The sequence below is a fragment of the Tasmannia lanceolata genome, unplaced genomic scaffold (assembly GCF_043159265.1).
Source record: "Tasmannia lanceolata isolate RefF3 unplaced genomic scaffold, GAP_Taslan_0.1 ptg000024l, whole genome shotgun sequence".
NCBI lineage: Eukaryota > Viridiplantae > Streptophyta > Magnoliopsida > Canellales > Winteraceae > Tasmannia > Tasmannia lanceolata.
The window spans coordinates 16535957-16559418 of record NW_027518701.1 but is presented as its reverse complement, the minus strand read 5'-3'; the positions used below and the strand labels follow the sequence as shown (position 1 = coordinate 16559418).

General features: G+C 38.0%; 1 protein-coding gene across 4 annotated transcripts; it reads left to right on the top strand.

Moving 5' to 3' along the window:
- The first annotated feature begins 2234 nt into the window (after window positions 1-2234).
- LOC143857211 (uncharacterized) lies at window positions 2235-23067 on the top strand. 4 transcript variants are annotated; one of them, XM_077367622.1, is made up of 11 exons: window positions 2248-2418; window positions 2883-2933; window positions 3565-3758; window positions 17575-17682; window positions 17771-18193; window positions 20573-20994; window positions 21819-21918; window positions 22003-22062; window positions 22197-22280; window positions 22365-22484; window positions 22599-23067. In XM_077367622.1, exons 3-11 carry the CDS (start codon window positions 3723-3725, stop codon window positions 22905-22907), a joined length of 1662 nt encoding a protein of 553 aa, XP_077223737.1. In that variant the 5' UTR covers window positions 2248-2418; window positions 2883-2933; window positions 3565-3722; the 3' UTR covers window positions 22908-23067. The 4 variants fall into 4 exon arrangements, with proteins under 4 accessions (XP_077223740.1, XP_077223736.1, XP_077223737.1 ...); XM_077367625.1 differs by lacking the exon at window positions 3565-3758 and having other exon boundaries at window positions 2235-2418; window positions 22604-22749; XM_077367621.1 differs by lacking the exon at window positions 3565-3758 and having other exon boundaries at window positions 2238-2418.
- The last annotated feature ends 395 nt before the right edge of the window (window positions 23068-23462 follow it).

Below are 23462 nucleotides of genomic sequence, written 5' to 3'. Positions count from 1 at the left end.
TTTCCATAACAAATCTAGAACCTCCCAGTCCTTCAACTCCTATTGCTATTATGGCAGAACCGTCGGACCAAACGCAGGTTATTCAAGAATTGCAGAAAGCAGTAGCAGAACTTACCCAAAATCTCCGTCATCTCTCAGAAGAGAATGATGCGTTGAGATCAATCCCTCAGTTTTTTCACAAATGAGAGAGGGAGTCATGAGGGTTCTAGAAGTAGTCTGAACCGATTAAAAATCCGTCGAAAGATGGTCGAACCGGCCTCCAGAAACTTTCTCGCCTGTTCGGACAAAACTGGTTTAGACCAAGTTGCGCGCGTTACCGTGACATGCAGCTCTATCATGGTGATGCTGCGCCCCCAAAATAAAAAAAACTTTCTAAACTAGCATTCAATTAAAGTTTCTTTAAAACCTACTATTGGATGCCGGTTTCAAAATTTTTTTAAAGTTTTAAAACTACCTATGGACAACATTTTCTTTCGAAATTACCAATTTAAGTCGTCTCCCCCATGGGTCTCAATTTCTAAAACAACGGCTAGTTACAGAAATTACTAAATCTGTTATTGATCTTTGAAAGTCTCGTTCTCCTTCTCTGACCGTCGGATCGACTTGAAACTTCGGCTTAGTGATCTATGGTCGGAGGGGAACAAGTTCGTTATGGACGATTGCCGAAAAACTTCACAGGTTGCCCGTGGCAGTGAATTTTTCGGCAACCTCGGAATTAACACAATTGTACCCAAAACGTGGCTTTTCTTTGAATTTCAAAGCCTACAACTTAAAGTCTGATACCAAATGTTATACTAAACATTTACTTAATGATCCCTTTAGATCTTAGGCAATGAAAAACAAAGAAAATTCAAATTTAAAGAGATGGGTTAGAGATACCTTGCGCCTTAGCCGATCACTCCTTTGCACGAAATCCGACGATTGTTGAATCCTTTCCGAGCACAATGTAAAAACGGAAACGCCCCTTAGAACTTCTGTCCCTTTACAAACCACTAGGTTAATGGGAAACCTCTTCTCAAAGTGAACTATATCTCTTAATGAGTTCTCTTAATTGTGATAGTAGGAAGAGGGACCAAGCTAGGGTCTCTTTAAATTCGCAAGGAGCTCCCATATTTGGTATAAATTGGCAAATATTATTTTACCTAACTTGCCTTCCAAAACGTTGCCAAATTCAAGAGATTAACTTTTGCAAATGTGGCTATGCTTTTCGTTAAAATAAGTAGATGGGAGGTGTCCTTCTAAGCAATGTTTCAAAACATGAGTGCAGGAACATAGAAAATCCTAGTTGGCTCAGTGCGGTGCGGACAAGTACTAGGTTGACACGGTTAACTCATGATACTCTTAGGGCCCGTTTGGATGCCGAGAAATTTTGATTTGGATTTCTCAAATTTGGCAGCCCTTTTTGCATTGTGATTTGGATTGGATCAAATTCTTGGATTTCTAATTCAGCAGCTGACAGTGAAAAAAAAATCAAATTTCTAAATTTGCAGTGGAAATAAGAAATTGGAAATCCACAGATCTGGCAGTTTCCTTCACCCTCTTTGCTCCTCAACGTCTCCCCTCCACTAAGAAGTGACCCCTTCCCTCTACATGAGCTGCCGGATCTATTCAATTTGTATTCAAAACTCAATTCCAAATCCAAATACAAAATGGGAGGTATCCAAACGGGCCCTTAAGGAATTTCGATTGACTTGGTTGGCCAAAATGCAGACTGCAACAAAAACTAAACCGAGGTAAAAGGGAGGAGACTCGAGTCGTGTGAGTTCACCATGACATTGGGAAGTTTTTGAGCAGCACTGAACGTGCATCGATCTTTTCTTGGCAGGACACTAGATGAGGCTTTATATATCAATAGTGTGAGATCTTCGGATCAAGGTGACCTCAATGGCAATTGTCCAGATTTATGCCCACAAGTCAGATCAATGGACCCGATCATGTTTACCTGGAAAATGTGGGCCCAAGATGTATTTTTTATTTTTGAAGCTAGTGAGGTGGCTGTCCCAAGCAAAAAGGTGCAAATATATCATTCCCTTTTATTATTGTCATTTTCATGATTGAACTATGCTTAGATTATGTATATAAGCAACAACCAATACAGTAACTGCAAAAACTGCAATTCTAAGCTACGCCACCTCACCTAGTACGTGATGCCCTACCCACACCACAAACAGTTAGGAAGAAAACGGACTTGGAAAGCTCCTTTTCATCTTCCAACACCCAAATTCTATTCTCTCACCCAAAATTTCTTGGATGCCAAGCTTCCGTCCCTCTCTCACCAGAAACAAACCACTTAACATCGTTTAAGAACATTTCACCACAGACTGTTTTGCCCGGAATATCAGCTTCAATTCAAAATAGTTTCTCATAATGGCGAATGCCTGTCAAGGGGACATGCCAGTTCCAGAGCCATATCCGAGAGTAAGCAACCAAGAACTCTTTATCTTTTTAAGTCATTTTTAATCGTTAATGGATTGTTTCGGTGTGAGGTTCGCAACGTTTAATCAAGTCATGGCTATGAACATATCTAATTTTGGGTTAAAAATATTCAATTATGTCGCAACACAGAAAATCGTGGGTTCAATTCCAGCTTACCCGGTTTGGAAGATCGATCTTTGGTTGGCAGAGAGATTGGTTTGGGCATTGGCTTAAGCTAGGACAATTTGTTCTTTAAACTAATGCAGATATCTATTAGAATGATATTATAGATAGTAGAGCAGAAGGTTTCTTTGTCGGGAAAATGATATTTCCACCCGTTTCAGTCTTTCCTAAAAATGACGTCATCTTCAGGAAAATGCAAGCAAAACGGGGTGGAAATATCATTTTCTATATTATATATATGCATGAAATTTGAAGTGGGTTTCTGTTTCGTTTTCCGTTTCCAGAGAAATAAGACGGTTAGTGGGCAACAAAAGAAGATGGAGCTTGAACAAGAGGTAAGTCTAGATTCCCTTTAAGACGTACCTTTTTTACACAATAAAATGATAACTTGAACTAATCCTATTCAAATTTAACACGGGGCCGGGGGCTTTCAATTTATGATACTCTCTATCTAAATGAACAATAATCATATCATTCCCCTCTAAATTGTGGAAAGAAAAAAGTTTCTCAAGAAAAATAATTTCCTTTACAAATATTTGTTTTTCTTGCAATCGAAACAGTACATAAGAAAGATTGTTGCCTCACGGCCTATCTACAACCGGAACCAACAATTGAATATGGAATCAGACCGTTGATCTTGTACAAAATCAAGAGGCGATGTGTATGGTTATGGTCTACTATTGCTGTCGCGACGTTTTCGGAGTTCCGAGAACCATTCTCGAAGCTCCGAGAAAATTCTCAGAGTTCCGAGAAAACGACCAGAGAATAGCACAATACCTCCTGGACGCCTTTTGATTCTGTACCTACCTATGTCTGCAATCGCCATTCTAGTAAACATGTAAAAGCTAGGGTTTGGAGAGAGCTAGGGTTTGATGCTTTCTCTCTAGAGCTAGTTGGAGGTATTGTATGGTTGTTCCAATTTCGAGCTTGCCTCCAAAGTCAGACTATTGAACTCCACTCCCTCAGGAATAGGACGCAAACTCCCTTCCGAAGAATATCATGAATCATAGAACTCAACAATAGCCGAAGAAACCTCCTGAGGAGGCACATCGGGGTGTGGTATCGGGCAAAGACATTTGCTGCAGCCAAGATCGGGTGTGATTCCTCCACCCTAGGATTAATCGATGTCTGTCATGACAATTACATCCTTCATATTACAGGTAACAAAACTCATGGCTTTATTTTTTATTGGCTAGAAGGCTTTATAGATTTAGGGCCTAGGATCATCTTATCAAGGTGGAACACGATGAGCAGGATTTGTGTTCAAGTCAACTTATGAAAAGTTCAGTGACATCCCTGTGGCACACAAGGGACCAAGGGTGATCGTTACGAAAAAAAACTCCTAACCGTTACAGAATTTCCTTGTGAAAGGAACCAAATTGCATAGATGAAAATACCTAAATTTATGTTTTTAATTTAATATCTTCTCTGTAGTACGCTCTCCAAAATGTGCTTGTTCCCAATCATCCTTACTCTCTACTGTGAGAAAAAAAATGACGTGTTAAGAGACTCTCTTAGTCCAACCAAAGACACTGTGTGTACGGTTGCACCATTTTGGGTAGACTCCAATGGAATTTTAGTTCAGTTTCATGTGGAATTTGTTTATTCGAGCATTTGGTTGCCCACCTTCGATGGATTGTAAAATGACGTGTTATTCTATTGCAATGACGTGGAGGCTCGCATTCCATCGCTCAAAATCCTCTCAAAAGCAAGATTCCAGTGACAAATTGATGTCACGAATATCAATTTGCAATTCTCGAAAAAAAGGCCGTTGTGGGCGGAAAATAGCTGTTGCAAGCGTAGTCATCTTCTTCGTCTATATACAACAGTGAAACCCTCGTTCCGTCTTCTTCTTTTTGGACATATACGCAACAATGAAACCCTACTACCGACTTCTTAGTCGATTTATATGGAGAAACCCCTAGTCCAATTACTTCTTCAGCCATACCAGTGAAACGCTCTTTTCATTGCCATTTGCATGGTCGATTTATACAGAGAAGCTGATTCCATCAGTCAAAATCCTCTCAAAGGCAAGATTCCAGTCAGAAATTGTTAAGAAATCATAATTCGCAATTCTCCAAAAAAAGACGTTGTGTGTGGATAATAGCTATTGCAAGCGTAGTCATCTTCTTCATCTATTTACAACAGTAAAACCCTATTTCTGTCTTCTTCTTGTTCGATATATACACAACAATGAAACCCACATTCGGACTTCTTCGTCGATTTACGGAGAAAACCTCAGTCCGATTTCTTACCAGTGAAACCCTCTTTTCATTGCCATTTGCATAGTCGATTTATATAGAGAAACCGACTTCTTCTTCAGTCATACCAGTGAAACCCTATTTTCATTGCCAAATTGGTTGATTTATTAAGAAAAACTGATGCAGAACGTATTGCGATGAACAAGTTTTTATTTTTTATTTTTTATTTTCATCATTTTTTTTTTGTATTTTTTTAGTGCATCAAATCTTGTTCTTTTAGCTTGATTTTAGTGTTTTTAGAAAGGTTTTTTCGATTACCTATCTAAAGAGCCCAAGATTACGCCATTTCAGCTTGATTTGGCTAAGTTATAGGCATTTTACGGATATGATATATGTATATTACGTGATTGCTATTTTTGGAATATTTTAGTCATGTTTCTACATTTTTTTACGTTGCTTTAGTTAGAAGATTGAGAATAATATTTAGGCAAGAATTTAGGGTTGCTATTCTTAGATTTTTGCTCTTTATATAATGTAATGGCATGAGAAAAGAAAGATGGATAGAATAAAGCTTTTTTTGGACATCACTTGTGAAGAGAGCATGGGCTCTTTCACATGGGTGAAGGAGCTTCGCTCCTTTCACGTGTTATATTGAAGTTTTGCTCCAAACAGTGGCATGGGTTTTCAAACCCCCACGAGATTATTTTAGTCGCTTCTTGTGTTGATCTTTATATTGGTATTGCTGCTCTACGCTCCCTGCATCAGAAACCCTCATTCCGATGTCTTCTTCTTTATTACCATTGAAACCTTCATTCTAATTTGGTTATCTTTTTCATCCATAGAAGTAAAACCCTCATTTTCATTGACATTTTGGTTGATTTATGTAGAAAAATCTCCATACCTACGTAATGTTCTTCCATAGTAGTGAAACCCTCATTTTCTTCATCATCTTCTACGACGATTTATACAGAGAAACCCTCATGTTAAACTTCTTCGTCGACACAGTGAAACCCTCATTTTCGATTAGGTAAACCATCATCGATATTGTGCCGGAATAGTGAAACCCTCATTTCCAACTTCGTCGTGTCGCCGTTTGACACCACATTGTGCTGACGTATTCAAGCATCTTCCTCTTCCTTAGGTCGATGCCGTCGGAGAGTTGCTCAACTCGAAAGTTAATTCATCAGAGAGCAGAACCCATTGTCTTCATCTTCAACATATCCTGGTACATCATTCAATGTTTAGAGTGTGTTACTAAAATATTGCATATATGTTCAAAACAGTACCGAGTTTCCCATCATTATGAATTTAAACCTGGGTTGTTATGTTTTGATAACTATGTTTGTGGAGATCTTTCCATTCTATTTATGTTCAGAATAGATATTTTTCCATCTCCAGAATATCTCCCAACCCAACTTATGGGGATTGCGTCTACCTCCAACTCCCATATTATTTGACACACTTATCTTTTGTAACGATGGAATTATCTTTTTATTATTATTATTTCAAACTAGATGTATTCTGTATACACAGAAACTCTATGAAGTATAGCACGTAGTTCGCCAGAAGGTAAGCAAGAGTGAACTTCTTCAAAACAGTTTTGTGTTTTGTATCTCTTTATGGTATAAGAGCCTACCAAAGGAAGAACTTCTCACGATTTTTCAACCTCGTCAACTCCTTCACCTTCTTCAACAACCTACTCCTATCCTCACCACCTTAACATAGCCAATTTTTGTGTCCTTAAAATTGACACAGATAAACTTCCTTCTAAGGAAAACTCAAATTCTTTCATTGATTAAAAGACAAGACCTCATTGGTTTCATCAACTGCAACACACCTGCACCGCGATCAAGAAAAAGACTCATCTGACGGCAAGAGAGTTGTGAACCCAAATAATGCACCATGGGTTCGAATTGATCGTGATAGGTACCCAAAAGTAGACAAGAAGAAGGTGAAATAATGGTTCGTTTAGGAAACCAGTCCCTCGTACAATAGCACGAAATTAAGTCGAATTCTTCTCTACCTTTTCCATTAAGAGATAAGAAAATATAAACGTCTACAATGATCTCAAGTTTCAACACACTAGGACTCTACAACCAATCAGCATAAAGGATAAATAAAAGAAAACTAAAAGATAAATATGAAAGATAGCCTAAACCTAACCCAATGTAAATCGTTGGTTATTGAAATCCCTAAAATTTGGGGATTCAACACTCCCTTCCCCTTGGAAATTGCCTTGTCCTCAAGGCGGATGTTCTTCTTCGTCTTCTTCTTCATTGTCACTGTCAAGAACTTCACCACCAAGGTCTTCCTTCAAACCCCCTACAAATGAGTCAACTAAGGCCTTTTCAGTCCACCCTTCCACCATATTAGCTAATCTTTCAAATTCCTTTTGGTACTCACGAACTGTCTCTTGTTGCTGCAATTTACTAAAGGCAGAATCAAAATCTTCAAATTCAGTTGGGCCAAACCAAACACAATGCGCTATTTTCAGATCCTTCCATTCCATATTCTTGTGTATTTTTTCGTACCATTGAAATCATTGTAAGGCTTCTCCTTCCATGTGAAATGAGGAGAGAGGTACCTTCACATCTTCAGCAGTTTGGTGAAAACGAAAAAACTACTCGGCACGATATGCCCACCCCATCAGATCATCAAAACCGTCGAAATGAGGGAACTCCAGCCTAGTGAACCTTGTTTGAATGGTTCCTTCTGCAGTTCCAGACCTTGATGTTTCATTTCCTCCACTCTCAACATTGAAAGAGATCCCCTTGCTACCAGAAACATCATCCTCCGTTGATTTCTGATTTTGATTTTCCATGAACTTGGAAAACATCTTTGCCAAGTTGTTAACGGTCTCTTCCAACTTCTCCACTCTCTCTTACCTGGCTAATTTCTCTAGGGATGAGATCTATTTGGCATGCCAAGATCAAACCTTGCTCTGATACCAAAATGATAGGTACCCAAAAGTAGACAAGAAGAAGGTGAAATAATGGTTCGTTTGGGAAACCAGTCCCTTGTACAATAGTACGAAATTAAGTCAAATTCTTCTCTACCTTTTCCATTAAAAGATAAGAAAATATAAACGTCTACAATGATCTCAAGTTTCAACACACTAGGACTCTACAACCAATCAGACTAAAGGATAAATAAAAGAAAACTAAAAGATAAATATGAAAGATAGCCTAAACCTAACAAGCCAACGTAAATCGTTGGTTATTGAAATCCCTAAAATTTGGGGATTCAACAGATCGGTTTGTCAAAGCTTTGATCAATGGAACTCTATCCGAAGATGTCCTTAGCATAGTTGTTTGACTAAAAACTGCTAGTGATGTCTGAAACACATTGATCGCAGCCTTAGGACAAGGATCAGAGGCAAAGGAGTTTCAACTCTTATCAAATATGCAACTCTTGAAGAAATCTTAATGCCATTTGTTAGACAGTTACTGACAAAAGAAAGGTATTCTCATTATTTACTAGCCTTGGTCCAAAATATGAAGCATTTGCTACTACTATGTTGAAGCAACAAGTTCCGCCCTATGCTAAACTCATTCAACTACTACAATGTCATGAGTTGCGTAGTAAAAGCCATGAAAGTGAATACACAAATCACTTGATGGCATTCTATGGGGAAAGTTCTTGAGAAAGTAACCATCAAAATAAAAAAAGTCGGACAATATTTTTCATCAAAGGGAAAAGGTTTTCACCAAACTAGTCAAATGAATCAAGCTCAAGAGAATCAAGGACAGCCACGGGCTAACAATTAGCAAGGTAATCAAAATGAAAATCATAACACGGAATTCATTGTGATCTGTAAGATTTGTAATAAGAAGGGACATGATGCATAAAATTCTGAAAAGCGATGGGACAATAGCTACGAACCCGATGATGTACCTCAAGCTCTTGTTACTGTGCAACATTCAAACTGTCACGCCCCAAACCCCACCCTGGGCGTAGGACATGACAGCGCCGTACACCTGCAAGACGAATCTCACAAATGTTCAAGGCTACAAATCAATAACAGAAATAACCTGGCATTTCATAACTAAAATATATCAAAGTTCAATTGATGCGGACCCATCGAATTCAAATCAAATCCAATCGCTCCCCAGAGTCAAAGCAAAATAAAATAGTAAAGTCTTTACATCTTATTTAAAGTACTCACTTCCTAATAAACTAAAATAACTAAACTAATTCTCTGAGCCAAAGTCCAAATCCAAAGCTACACGTCCTGTTCCTCGTTAACCTCACCAGGGTCAAGACGTAAAAAAATGTTATATGACCACAGTCAGCTGAAAAGCTCAGTACATAATAAAGCACTACTCTAAGTACAGTCTAAGTATAATGGGGTTCAATAGGTCCAGATAACAAAGTCAAAATTGAATACTGAATTTCTCAACTGAACAGTAGACACAAAGTAGATATAGTGTATGTCAAATAAGGTTCTGATTTAAAGGGGCAATAAAGCAAATTCAAAGTCTAAGTTCTGGTCAAATTCAAAGGTTTTCAGAATTCATATACACTTCAAAGTCATCGGCATGGTCTAGAAGACATGTTATCGCTTAGACACCGACAGTCCACGGTGTTGAAACTAGTTTCTCAAGTTCAGATACAAGTCGACAAGGCCAGCGTTTTTTCCCACTAACGGGCCAGAAGTTCCAGTGTACTACCCCCACGGTCGGTTTCAGAATTTCCCAATTGTACTACCCCCATATGGCAGACTTTTAGAAATAATCCAAGCCTCCACATAAGTGTTCAGAAGGTGTCCAAAAGTAGGTTCAGAGGTTCATATTTAGATAGTTCTAATTATTCCAATGGTTCCAATGATTCAAAGTTCAAACTGATAGGGTCGGAGGTTCAGAGTTCAGAGTAGTTATTTCAAAGGTTCAGAGTTCAGAACAGTTATTTCAGAGTAACGGTAGATGAAACAGATGTCATGCTAGACTTAAAGCTAATTCAGAAGTTCAAAGGTGTTAATACAGGTTTACAAAGTCAATACTGATTGAAAGGAAAAAGGGTTCATAATACCCAAAGTAGTACATTATTACGTACCTCAAAGATGTTTGGTTCCCTTCTTAACTTTTGATTACGATTCAATACCCTAATCTGAACAGCACATATGTAACATATAAGGGCCCAAAAAGGTAACCCAAAAGCCAAAGAATCAAAATCCAGAACTCAAAACTTCAGATTCAGAAAAATTTTTGAACATCAAAGGTGTTCCAGTCGACTGGTCCCTCACTACTATTTTGATCTCAAAAAGCAATTTTGGCGCGCCAGTCGACTGGTTCGGTCGACTTCCCATCAACAACTGTTTCAAATTTCAAAGCACGGTTCTAGGGTTCCCAACCAGTCGACTGCCCTTCAATTACTGTTTTAAAGAAAAACATAGTTTTGGGCGAGCCAGTCGACTGGCCCAACCAGTCGGCTGCTCTTCGAAAACCTGCTTTTCTTGGGTTTTTACCCAATTTTCTCAAGCCTTAAACACATCATATCTTCTTCGTTCGGACTCCAAATTGCGTGAGGTCAGATCCAATGGAATCGTATCGACGAGAGGAATCCACCAAACCCAATTTCACGCTCCGAATTCAAACGTATGATTTAAGAAAAATTGCTAAAGATTCTTATTCGAATCTCCAAAACACAATTTTCTGAATTTAGATTCTTACTAATCGACTGAGTTCGTTGGAATCGTAAAATAATATTAGGTCCAAGAACTCAAGATCAATCCAAAGTTTTCTTATTTCTAATCCAATTAACCACAATTCTTCTTTCTTTCTACTTATCAAACCCTTGTTTTAGGGTTTCTAATATTCTAAATCTTTCATAGTTCATAAATCTTACCTTGGTTCGCGGCTTCGACTTCGAAATCGCTATCTCCTTGGTGAAGTCCTCTTTCTCTGAATTCTGTCTCAAGGGTTAAACAAAATGTTTAGGGTTTGTTTAAGCCACAAAACAATGAATTTATAGGCTTTCTTAGTAAGCCCTAATCGGAGTCAAATACAAACGGACAAAAACGCCCCTCCTTTAGAAGGGGGGACGAAAACTTTAAAGGGGGTATTATGGGTATTTACATTCTACCCTCCTTACAAAAATTTCGTCCTAGAAATTTTCTAATCACGTACCTGAATTTTCAAACAGAAACGGATATTTCGATCTCATTTTGTCTTCTAGCTCCCTGGTGGCTTCACGTTGTGAGTGATTCCGCCACTGAACTTTCCATATGGAATAGTCCTTCACCTGAGAACTTGGTCCTTACCATCCACAATACGGACAAGTTGCTTTTCAAATGACATATCTTCTCTCAGATTCAGAGGTTCTAATTCAATCACATGATTCGGATCCAGAACATACTTTCGTAACATAGACACATGAAACACATTGTGTACTCCAGATAACGATGGAGGTAAAGCTAATCGATAAGCCACTTTTCCAATCTTTTCTAATATTTCATAAGGTCCTACAAATCTTGGGCTGAGTTTTCCTCTAACCCCAAACCGCGTCACTCCCTTTGTGGGTGATACTTTCAAAAGTACCTTATCCCCAATCTGAAATTCTAATTCTCTTCGTCTGACATCTGCATAGCTCTTCTGCCGGCTTTGTGTCATCGAAGATGCTTTCTAATCAATTGGATTTCATCCACTGCTTTCTGAAACAAATCCGGTCCTAAGAGTCTCCTCTCACCTACATCATCCAAACATATAGGTGATCTACATCTCCTCCCATAGAGGGCCTCAAAAGGTGACATCTGAATACTTGCCTGATAACTATTATTGTAAGAGAATTCAATCAAGGGAAGATAATCATCCCAAGATCCTTTCAAATCCATAACACAAGCCTTGAGCATGTCTTCTAGACTTTGAATGGTTCTTTTAGATTGTCCATCTGTCTGACGATGGAAAGCCGTACTGAATTTAAGGGAAGATTCCATTGCAGAATGCAAACTGTTCCAAAACTGAGATACAAAGCGGGTGTCCCTATTAGATACAATGACTTTAGGCACACCATGATACTTAACTATCTGATCAACATACAATCCGGCCAACCTTCCAGGTGTCAGGCCGGTTCTAATGGGTATGAATGAGCTGTCTTTGTCAATCTGTCCACAATTACCCATGCAGAATCATTACTTGAGGGAGTATGAGGTAAGACTGACACAAAGTTCATCTTGATCTCCTCCCACTTCCATTATGGGATCGGAAGTGGTTGCAGTGTTCCAGGTGGTCTTTGATGTTTTGCCTTAATCACCTGACAAGTTAAGCACTGAGATACATACTAGGATATTTCTCTTTTCATATTATTCGACCAGAAATTTCCTTTCAAGTTCTTATACATTTTTGTACCTCTAGGGTGTACAGAATAACGCGAACTGTGCGCTTCCTTCAAAATTTCATTTTTTCAAAACAGAGTCATTCGGAACACAAATGCGGTTACCAAACATCAAGGTACCGTCATTGTAAATTCGGAATTCAGAGTCAGATCCTTCTTCTAACTTATTTCTGATTTTACAAAGTTCTGGGTCAGATTCCTGAGCTATTCTGATTCTTTCTTGCAATGTGGGCCGAACGTGAAGTGCTGTCATCAGTACCCCAAAGTCTGGACCACGAATTTCTATCTCTGATCTTCGGGGGTCTTCTAAAATATACTTTTGTGAAGTAATCAAAGTTGCCAAATTCACAGACGACTTCCGACTTAGAGCATCAGCTACCACATTAACCTTTCCAGGGTGATAACTTATGGTTAAGTCGTAGTCCTTCAATAGTTCTAACCAATGCCTCTGTCTCATATTAGATTTTTTCTAAGTAAAGATATATTTCAGACTCTTATGATCATTGAAAATTTCACAAGGTTCTTCATACAGATAATGCCTCCAAATTTTTAGAGCAAACACAACGGCTGCAATTCTAAATCATGAGTAGGATAGTTCTCTTTATAAGGTCTCAAATGGCGTGATGCATACGCAATCACTTTGCCATTCTGCATTAACACACATCCTAAGCCTTTCTTTGAGGCATCACTTTAAATCACAAATCCCATTCCACTAACAGGCAAGGTTAGGATGGGAGCGGAAACTAGCCCTTGTTTCAACTCCTGAAAACTCTTTTCACAAACAAATTTTGTCCCCTTCCGTGTCAAACGTGTCAAAGGGGTAGCTATACGCGAAAAGTCCTGAACAAAGCGGTGGTAGTAACCCACCAAACCCAGAAAACTACGAATTTCTGGAACATTATTCGGTCTATTCCATAACATTACCGCCTCAACCTTCTTTGGGTCTACAGATACTCCGTCTTTAGAGACCACATAACCCAAAAAGAAGATTGAGTCGAGCCAGAATTCACACTTTTTCAGTTTCCCATACAGCTTTTCTTTTCTTAACGTTTCTAAAACAACTCTGAGGTGATACTCGTGGTCAGATTGACTTTTAGAGTATACCAGGATGTCATCGATGAACACAACCACAAATTGATCTAACAATGGTCTAAAGATCATGTTCATCAGGTCCATAAAAGTGTCGGGGCATTGGTTAATCCAAATGGCATAACAAGAAACTCATAATGGCCATACCGAGTCTGGAAGGCCATCTTTGGAATATCTTTTGATTTAATTCTAAGTTGATGATAACCTGATCGAAGGTCGATCTTAGAAAACACACATGCCCCTTGCAATTGATCAAACAAATCATCTATTCACGGAAGTGGATATTTGTTCTTTATGGTAACCTTGTTGAATTCTCTGTAATCTATACATAATCTCATACTTCTATCTTTCTTCTTAACAAATAGAACTAGTGCTCCCCAAGGTGAAACACTGGGTCGCACAAAATCCTTCTCTAGCAGTTCTTTCATTTTCAAAGGTGCCATACGATACGGGGCCTTAGAAATAGGCACCGTTGCAGGAGCCAAATCAACAGTAAATTCAACCTCTATTCGGAGGTAGACCTGGGAGGTCTTCAGGAAACACATCTGAAAATTCCCTAACTATAGGGATACTAGATTCTTCCATAATTTGGGACATACGCCACACCACCCAAAGTACGAACCACTCCATCAAACATCTTGATCTTCACCGTCTCAACTCCCATGACGTCACAAGTAGACCCGTCACCTAAGGACACTACACCTGCCCTTGTCTCCTTGAACGTATCTAAATATTCCCTCCTGCAGCATACAAGAATAGAGCACCCTGAATCTAAAATCCACACATCATGAGGAGAAGTGTGATTACCTGTGGGGACTGTGAGAATATCTCCAAACTCTTCGCTCTGTTCATCCGTTACAACCACCGCCATATTCGTAGTACCATTGTCCGCCTGGTCAGCTCGTTTCGGACAATCCAGCTTAATGTGGTCATTTTCCTTGCAGCGGTAACATTGCACACCCTTTCCATCGACCCTGGATCTTGACCTGCCTTTTCCTGATCCCCTGTCAGACGACCTTCCTCTTTGATTCCTACCATGAACAACCAACCCGTGCTCTTCACTTCCACCAAGAATAGGTTTCTTTCGCATCTCATTCGATAAGAGCGATGCCGTGACTTCTTCAAACTTTATCTACCATACAATAAAGTCGTCACCGGTTGGCATATGAATCAGGAAGAGAGGTAAGAAGCAAAAGGGCCTTGTCTTCTTTTCTTCAACTTTTAATCAATCTTGTGGAGCTGATTCACAAGTTCGTTGAACATCGTAATGTGTTCTAGAAGATTCCCACCCTCCTGCATCTTCAGCCCGTACAATTGTTGCTTCAGATACAATCGGTTGGCCAAGCTTTTTGACATATAAAGCTTTTCCAACTTCTCCCATAATTTAGGTGGATCTTCTTCTTTCATAACGTTAAACATAACGCTATCTGCCAGACATAGTTGAATCGTGCTGACCGCCTTCGACTCAATATCTTCCCATTCAGTATTAGTTATCTTCTCCGCCTTCCCATCCTTTCCCTTCAACGCCTTAGCCAAGCTCTGTTGAACTAGGATGTCCTTCACCCACATCTGCCATAGGGTGAGCTGCCATTTCCGTCAAATATGTCGATGTTGAACTGGGTAGAACTTGATTTTACCGCCATCTCAGATTACTTCGCACTTCTAGGTGTAGCGCTCCACCTCGAACAAGAATCTTCTTTGACAATCTTTCCACCCCAAAAAATCGCTCTTAACCACAACACCCACAATAATTCCACCCGGCCTCGACGATCGCTCCACCTGAGATCTGATACCACTTGTTGAGAAAATCCGCTGGGCAAAACAATCCGATCGTGCACAAATTAAACACAAAAGTAAAATAAACAAATCAAGTCACAAGATGAACACCAAGATTTTACGTGGTTGGGCCAAGCCTACTCCACGGGCGAGAAACACTATCTTCCACTATGAGAAAAACAATATACAAGGATTACAATGGATTTAACCCAAAACCCGCAACCCTTTCCTTGCTTCTCAACCCAAGACCGTACAAGAGAGTAACCGAAGAGAAACCCACAAGAAAACCCAAGAAAAACCCCAAGAGAATAACCTAAGAGGAAGCCCACTTCTTATTTCCCTTCTCTCTCTTTCTCACTTTGTCTCTCTTCGTTTCTCTCTTTCTCTCTTGCAGCCCACACACGGAAGGAAAACCCACGCCCAAGCTTTTGCCAAAAAACCCACTTGTTGTGTGAATAGAAAGGATTTTTATAACTAGGTTTTCACTTTCCAAAACCTAGAGAATCACCTTCTATTTTGCTTCTGCCGTCCCACAATACACAGTGGGAAATAAGGCAACTGTCCAACAATCTTTTCTTCTCCGTGATCTTGGTATTTCACAATCGTGGCCGTCCATCTTATTTTGCGACAATGTTAGTGCTTTATACATGAGTATCAGCCGTGTGTTTCATGCGCGAACAAATCATATTGAGATTGATCATCATTTTGTACTTGAGAAAGTGGCCCTTGGATCCTTAATCACACTATTTGTTCCATCAAATCAACAACTTGCCGATATCTTGACTAAGCTGTTGTCTCGTATTGTGTTTACTGGCTTACGTGTCAAACTTGGCATCTAGTCTAAACCACCGTCCAGTTTGACAGGGAGCATAGAAACACAAGACTTGATCCGGTCGATCAAGTCATTGGATGGTTCACCCACAAGTTGGAAGGAGGCCCACAAAGCAATAAAGAGGATATTGCATTGGACTCTTCAAGAGAACTATAGAGGTTTTTCATCCTCATTTTTTTCTCCATGGGAATAAGGCTTGAGGAGGCAGTTACGAGAAGGTATTTTTTCCATCTCCAGAATATCTCTCCAATCCAAACTCTATAGATATTTTCAACTGCACAGTTATCTGTATCTACATGTGGGAGTGTGGGACATGGCTTGAGGGGATTGAGTCTTTCTCCAACTATATTATTTGATACTCTTATCTTCTGTAACGATGGAATTATCTTTATGTTTTTTTTTAAAAATTTTCAAACTGGATATAATCTGTATACACAGAAACTCTATAAAGTACAACACGAAGTTCTCCAGAATGTAAGCGAGAGTGAACTTCTTCAAAACAGTTTTGTGTTTTGTATCTCTTTACTATGAAGTCGGCCCTATAATACTTTTTGAAGAACACGGGACCCCACTTCTAGAGCATTTAAAATCCACTAAGATCCTTTTTCAAACCTACTCAAATTTTAAGTCAGGAGGGGATGTCGTAGGGACTACCAATTTTCTATTTTCTTTCCGGAGAATTTTTTTTCTAAGTGATGAAGATCAACATACACGTAGCACTTCATGATGATCGGCTGATTCGGCTCAGTTGATCAGGTGGGAACCATTAGCCTGGCATATTACCGATGATCCTATCATGTTTGGGTGATCTTACCTCATTGATCATCACTTCATTGGCATCTTTTGGTCAAGGTGTTGATCAACAGCTCATGATCATATTTTTAAAGAGAAAAGTATCACCTTATAGTGGAATTTAACTTATTCATTTAGGCCACATTTGGATACCCACAAGATTTAGATTTGGATTTAGTTGATGTTTTTAACTGGATCAGATCCTTAGATTTCCAAATCAGCTACAGCAGTGCAAAAAATTCCGATTTTCGAATCTATTCTGCGAGACATTATTTGGAAATCAATATTTGTGGCAACTTCCTTCACCGTCGCTGCTCTTCGACGTTGCTCCGGCAGCTAGACATCCCTCCCTCCAGGGGCGATGCCACTTGTAAGGAAAGGGGGGCAATTGCCCCCCTTATTTTTTGGAAAAAATATATATATACCTTTATTTTTTAATATTTTTTATACTTACCCCTTTTTTAAAAATATGCCCCCTTTTCCAATCATACCTAAGATAGAAAATAAGTTTAAAATTTTAATGTTACCATTTTTATCTCCCTTCTTTGTGCAAAATTTTCTATAATTTTTGCCCCCTTGTGCAAAATTTTAGATAGAAATTTTTTCTATCTTAATTTTAAGATAGATAAAAAATTACTATAATTTTTGCCCCCCTTGTGCAAAAATTCTGGCATCGCCCCTGCCTCCCTCCCTCCCTCTCTCTCTTTCTCTCTCTTTTAAACCATGATCATGAAGATGATTGATGTATTTTGTATCCAAAACTCAAATCCAAATCAAAATACAAATGCATGAGGTATCAAACGGGCCCTTAATTCATATGAGGTGGCACTTCCCTCCCTAAAAAGTGGGTCGGGCTGTGAAATTGCCAACATACTCATATATGTAGTGATTATTTCTTACACTAAAACAAATTAATGTGCTTATTAAGATTTATTTTACTAATTTTCATTTTCCTAGGTTGATGAGCTTCATAAAATGCTTGATCATGAAGCAAAGGTGAACAAACTTTTGCACCAGACAATGCATGGGTCCATTCCCCCTATCCCAAACTTCCTTCCTCCAAAGGTAGTGAGAGAGATGTTAAAATTTGAAGTCATTTAGAGCTATCAAAAGAAGATCGACTAAAGTTTTGATAACTCTTTCATGAACTTAGATGAAGGAGCTCTTGGCAGAACTAGCAATGGTAGAGGGGGAGATTGCTCGACTCGAACGTGAAATAAGCCACCTTCAAAGCAGTCTTAATCATGAGCAAAAAGGACTAACAGAAGCTTCAAAATTAAAACAATGGCAAGTTGGGAGTCTAAGCAACATTGCATCACCTGACCACTCTTCAGCACCACCCCAACCCAAAGGGAAGCATGAAAGAAGACCATCTGAAGCCAAAGCTATGTTCTTCATAAATCAAGCAATTAAAGGCAACTATAGCACAAATGATTTTACTAGAAACGAAAACATCAGAAACTCAATTTCAATCGTCGATCAAAAAGAAAGTCAAAAGGAGGCTGGATTAAGAAAAAGTGGGAAGATAGAGAAGCATTCCACATACAAGCTACCCCCAAAGCATCCAAAGTCCAAGGTAAGCCTAATTTTGTTCCGTTCATTTGGTTTTAATCTAAACTAAGATTCAATGTAATCATCTATAGATTAAGTGCTCAGCCGGAGTACCAAATAATTAGTTAACCGACATTACTTAAATTGGTGGAAATGATGGACCTACACATGCAATGTTGTGGACCCACACATTCTTGCATGGGTCCCCACCTATACATAAGCCGACCCCATCATTTCCATCAATGGGAGACTAGAGAATAACTAAATTGTTACTCCATCATATTACCGAGCTGAAGCTCAATAATACAACGGTTTGTTTCATATGACTCCCAAATTTTCAAAATTATTGATATTCTTACTACCATGTTTTGATAATGGGCTGAACTCGCCTTGTTGTTTCTTTTTTAATCTGCTACTGAGAACTTTTCTGCAAATTTTAATAGGCTTCGACATCTGTTTAAATCCCCCCTAATCTCTCTCTAAAGAAGACAACCATTTCTCCTTTCCATTTAAGGGCATGTCTGGCTACCATGATTATTTTTCATGGACAATTAGCTTTACCCAATGGTGAGGGATGGTGAGGGATGGTGGTAGAGGGGTAGAAACTGGAGGGACTGAGTGAGGAGAGGGTAAGAAAAGCCTAGAAAAAAAAAGGAAAGAAAAAACTCCACCCAAATTGACCTCTCAAGTCTCTCCTCCCATCCGCCCCTCTCACTACTTGATAAACTAATTTATCATGAAAAAAATTTCATTGTTCCGGCCCCAATGTGTCCTAAATCACTTACACTGATCTAAAAAAGTAGCCATATGTGACTACCTGATATTTCTTATTTATTCATTTAAATAATTTTTATATACGTATCTAGCACTTTTTAAATTCTTTTGTTTCAAAAGATAAAAAAATTACGAAATAAATTAATAAGCATTTTATGAGAAATTATATGAAGAAGGGCCGTATAAACACGTAAAGATGCTACGATATAAGTACCACCCTTGATATTTGATCCAACGGCAGCTCCTCAAAAAGTAAGCTGTTGTTGGATCAAACATCAAGGATAGGATAAATTGGATAATGAGTACGTGTTTATACGTCCATTCAACATATAATTTCTCTGAGTTTTATTTTCTTTTAATAGTATCCAGAAGATAGAAAACACTTAAATACCATAAGAATTCAACGAATGACAAAACTAATGAAGAAACTGTAGTAAGATAAAGAAATGGAGTTTTTTCTTTTTCAGATTGTTTGGATTATTTTTAAAATATTTCTATCCAAGGAAGAGAATCTTGTCCAAATTTATCCAAAGAGAATCAATAAAAAAATTAAAAAGAAAATTATTAATTTTGAATTCTACACTAAAACTTCAATAGAAAAGTAATAAAAAAGAAGTTAAAACAAAAAGTAAAAAATAAGTAAATAATTTAAAATGTAAATAAGGCACGCAACAGATATCTGATCAATGCAGCGCCCATTATAAATTTGTGAATCTTGCTAATTGCGCATATTTTTATGTTTTTGTTTGTTCTCCTTGGTAGAATTTATTTTTATTGTTTTTGCCTCCATGCATCATACATGCTATTTTACCATAATAACATAATAGTAATTAAGGACTCCTTAAAATAATTTTTAAAAGTTATAATCTTTGGAAAGAAAAGGACCAACTGGATATATTTTGTCGATTAGGGATTTATAGGTAAAATTACCATAATATAAACATAATTTCTGTAAAAAGAAAAGGCTATTGATACAGGCACTATCATGCTTTAATAATTGCATAAACTCAGATTGTCTGTTTTTAATTTGCTTTCGCGAGCTTTTTGGGAACTGTAACAGCCTTTTACGATTGTTTAAATAAATATAAGAGAGGATCAATTAGTGCAATTATAAAAACATGGGAGTGCCAATATTACTAGCCAAAAGAAAATGTTGTCCCCTCTTCGTTGCTTTGGTAAAGGCACTCCTTACTTTATTAAGCACTTCAGTGATTAGCTCATGATATTTTTTGTGGCTCCGAACTGCTATCAGATATCAAATTTAATGGAAAAGGAAATGATCTCTACTTTGTTGTTTTGGTAATGGCACCCCCATGAATTGGCGTGGATCCTTTAGGCCCTGTTTGCTTTGGCTTTTGTGAACCGATTGAGTCCAAAACTGATTATTGGACTCAAAATTTAAGTTAACTTTTGAGTCCTATAATCATTTTGGACTTACAAATCGGTTCTCAAAATCCAGAACAAACAGAGCCTAAACATAAATTTGAGTCCAAAAATTAGTTTTGGACCTGCAATTGGTTCTCAAAATCCAAAACAAACATGGCCTTAGCAATGGCGGTAAGTTGTTTTCTTTCATCGTTCATCGTTTCTCTTATATATCATGAAAGAATTGCTCAAATTTTCCTTTCAGCCAGTTGAACGTGACTCTGATCTTGCCTTCAAGTTTACATTAAGCTCTTCACCCTACTCAAGTCCATTAGAGAACAGTCAGAAGTGGCCACCCAACAAGCTATCTGAGAGCATCATGAAATGCTTGATGTGCATTTTCTTGAGACTAATTAGAACAACTAAGGCATTGGAACTTGAGAAATCAGGTGTTGTTGCAAGGTCTATTCACTCATCTTCAGGCTCAAGAAGTCACAGGACTGAGAGTAGCTTAAACTCTAAGGCCAACCAGAGGGAATTTGGGCAACAAGACCCATATGGTATTTTTGACATTGAAGACTCCCTTCCTAGGGATATTGGACCTTACAAGAATTTTGTCAGATGCACATCAAGTTCATTGGACATGAAAGGCATTTCTAGTGCTACAACCTTGTTAACAAAATTAAGGTGAGTTTATTATATATATAGTCGATACATCACGGTATGTAAGCGATATGAGTCCAATCCGATAAAATGGTCAATTTACAGGCTTATTTATCATATCACAAATACATCACATGGATATTCTTAAACAATTTTAGAATGATAAATTGCCCTTTTCAAGTAAAATTTTATTTTAATAATATCAATATTTCATGATTTTTTACTGTATTAGTATCCATTATTTTCTTAGGCCCCGTTACTTTTGGATTTTGCAAATTGATTTTGAGTCCAAACTGACTATTGGATTCAAGATTTCCAATATTTTTTTGGGCTCAAAATTAATTCCCCAAAACGAATGGGGACATAATAAATTACCAATAAAAAACTGATAAATGAAGTGTTTCAAACTCCGGATTTGGCCAAAATGCGGTCAAAGCAAATCGTAGTCGACTTGGTGGTGTGATGCATCGAGTACAAGGTTTGATCAGTTTATGTGGTCGTAACTCAACAGCATCAATGGAATTCTGACTATGTAGGGAAAAACACGGACCCAAACAAGACGGCTCAGATAAAAGTTGTCAACTTACTTCCAAAACATTCTAAACTGTCAATTTACAAACCACAAGTTTAACAGTTAAGATTGCAAATGAGAGGGACCAACAAATGAAAAGTTTGAATCATTGAACATTTGGTCCCCACTTCCACTTTCACCCACTCTTATTTTTCTTGAGAAAAATAGGCCCAGACACTAGCATATAATTCCTCCTATTCAATAGTATTATAGGTTAACTTCGATGCATATGATGACCTAATTCCGTTTAATTTTCTCTTTTCCTCCTATATTTCAGGGGTTTGATGGACAATCTCTGTAATGTGGACTTGAGATTTTTGAGCTACCAACAGAAGTTAGCATTTTGGATCAACATGTACAATGCTTGCATCATGCATGTATAGTATGGCGAAAGTTGCATTCTTAAAAGTTTCATGTTTAGAAGTGAAATTCTAATTTAAAATTTTCTGTGATGTTTTTAGGGATTTCTCCAATATGGACTACCCTCCAGTCCTCATAAATTGCTTGCATTGACGAACAAGGTATATATTAGCTATTCCTTACAAGACCCATTTCATTGTTAATCAAGGGGTTTTCATAATCAATCGTCCCTATGCTTATGTAACTTCCAGTTAAATAATGCTTTGTGTCTTCTGAATACATGGTTTCATTCTAGGCCGTGCTCAATATTGGAGGGAACAAACTGAATGCTCTAGCAATAGAACATTTCATTCTAAGGCAGTCATCTAAACTTAAAGAAGTAAGTATTACAGCTACATTCTGTTAGGCTCGAATATAATAGTACCATGTAAGTTATGAACTTCTGTCGTGAGCTCTTTTACAGGTCTATTGGAAGGGTGAAAAGGACATAAAAGAAGATGTTGTCCGTAGTTTCTACGGTCTCGACCGCCCTGAACCCAACGTCACCTTTTCTCTTTGTTGTGGCAATAGATCTTCTCCAGCTGTAAGTATTAACATTTTGTAGTTCTAATTTGTAAAAACTATGTTTAAAGTTGAACTGTTTTTTACTTTAACTATTTCTTGCTTATGTTTTCTAACACCCAAATCTAATGTTTAGGTTAGGATATACACAGCTGATGGTGTCTCAGCTGAGCTAGAAAAATCAAAGTTAGAGTACCTACAAGCTTCCATTGTAGTAACTAGCACAAAAAGGCTCATGATCCCAAAGCTTTTGATATGGAACATGCTTGATGTTGCAAGTGACATGGAGTCATTTGTTGAGTGGGTATGCAACCAATTGCCAACATCAGGGTCGCTCAGAAAATCAATGATGGAGTGCCTCAGGGACCAAAACAATGGGAAGACTGAAGACATTGTGAAAATTATGCCATATGAGTTTGAATTCCAATATTTATTAGCCATGTAATGCCTCTTGGATACTTTCGTAGGGATATCATAAAGACCAAGGAAATGAGGGGAAGTTTTCTTTCTTATTTTTTTTCTAGAACCTGCTAATATTGATGTGAATATCAATTTCACAAAGATAATCTACAAACTATGCACTAGCGGTTTCTTAGTAGAAACACTTGAAAATACGTATAAATTCATACTATCACTAAAATTAGTCTAGAAAATGGCATTAAAGATTGGAAAAAGTTTAAGCTTGTCATGGTTTTCAATGGTTTGTATGTAGCACCTGGTCTATTTGAATTGCCAGCGTTCCTCAGTTCACCTTATAGCAGAAACTGCTAAGATTAAAGAGATCATAAAAATGGAATAGATAAATTTTAGGTGATCCCAAGACAATAATGAATCTCACTTGGAGTCTGATAATGAATCCGAATCGATGATTTCTGTAGAGTGAATCTTTGCTCGGATTTTTTGTCCGAAAAGGGATTTTCGTTGAATGAGACAAGGCTTTTGTGCTTCATCAACCATGAGGTTGTAGGTTTATAAAATCAAAGATTTTCACTAATCTTAG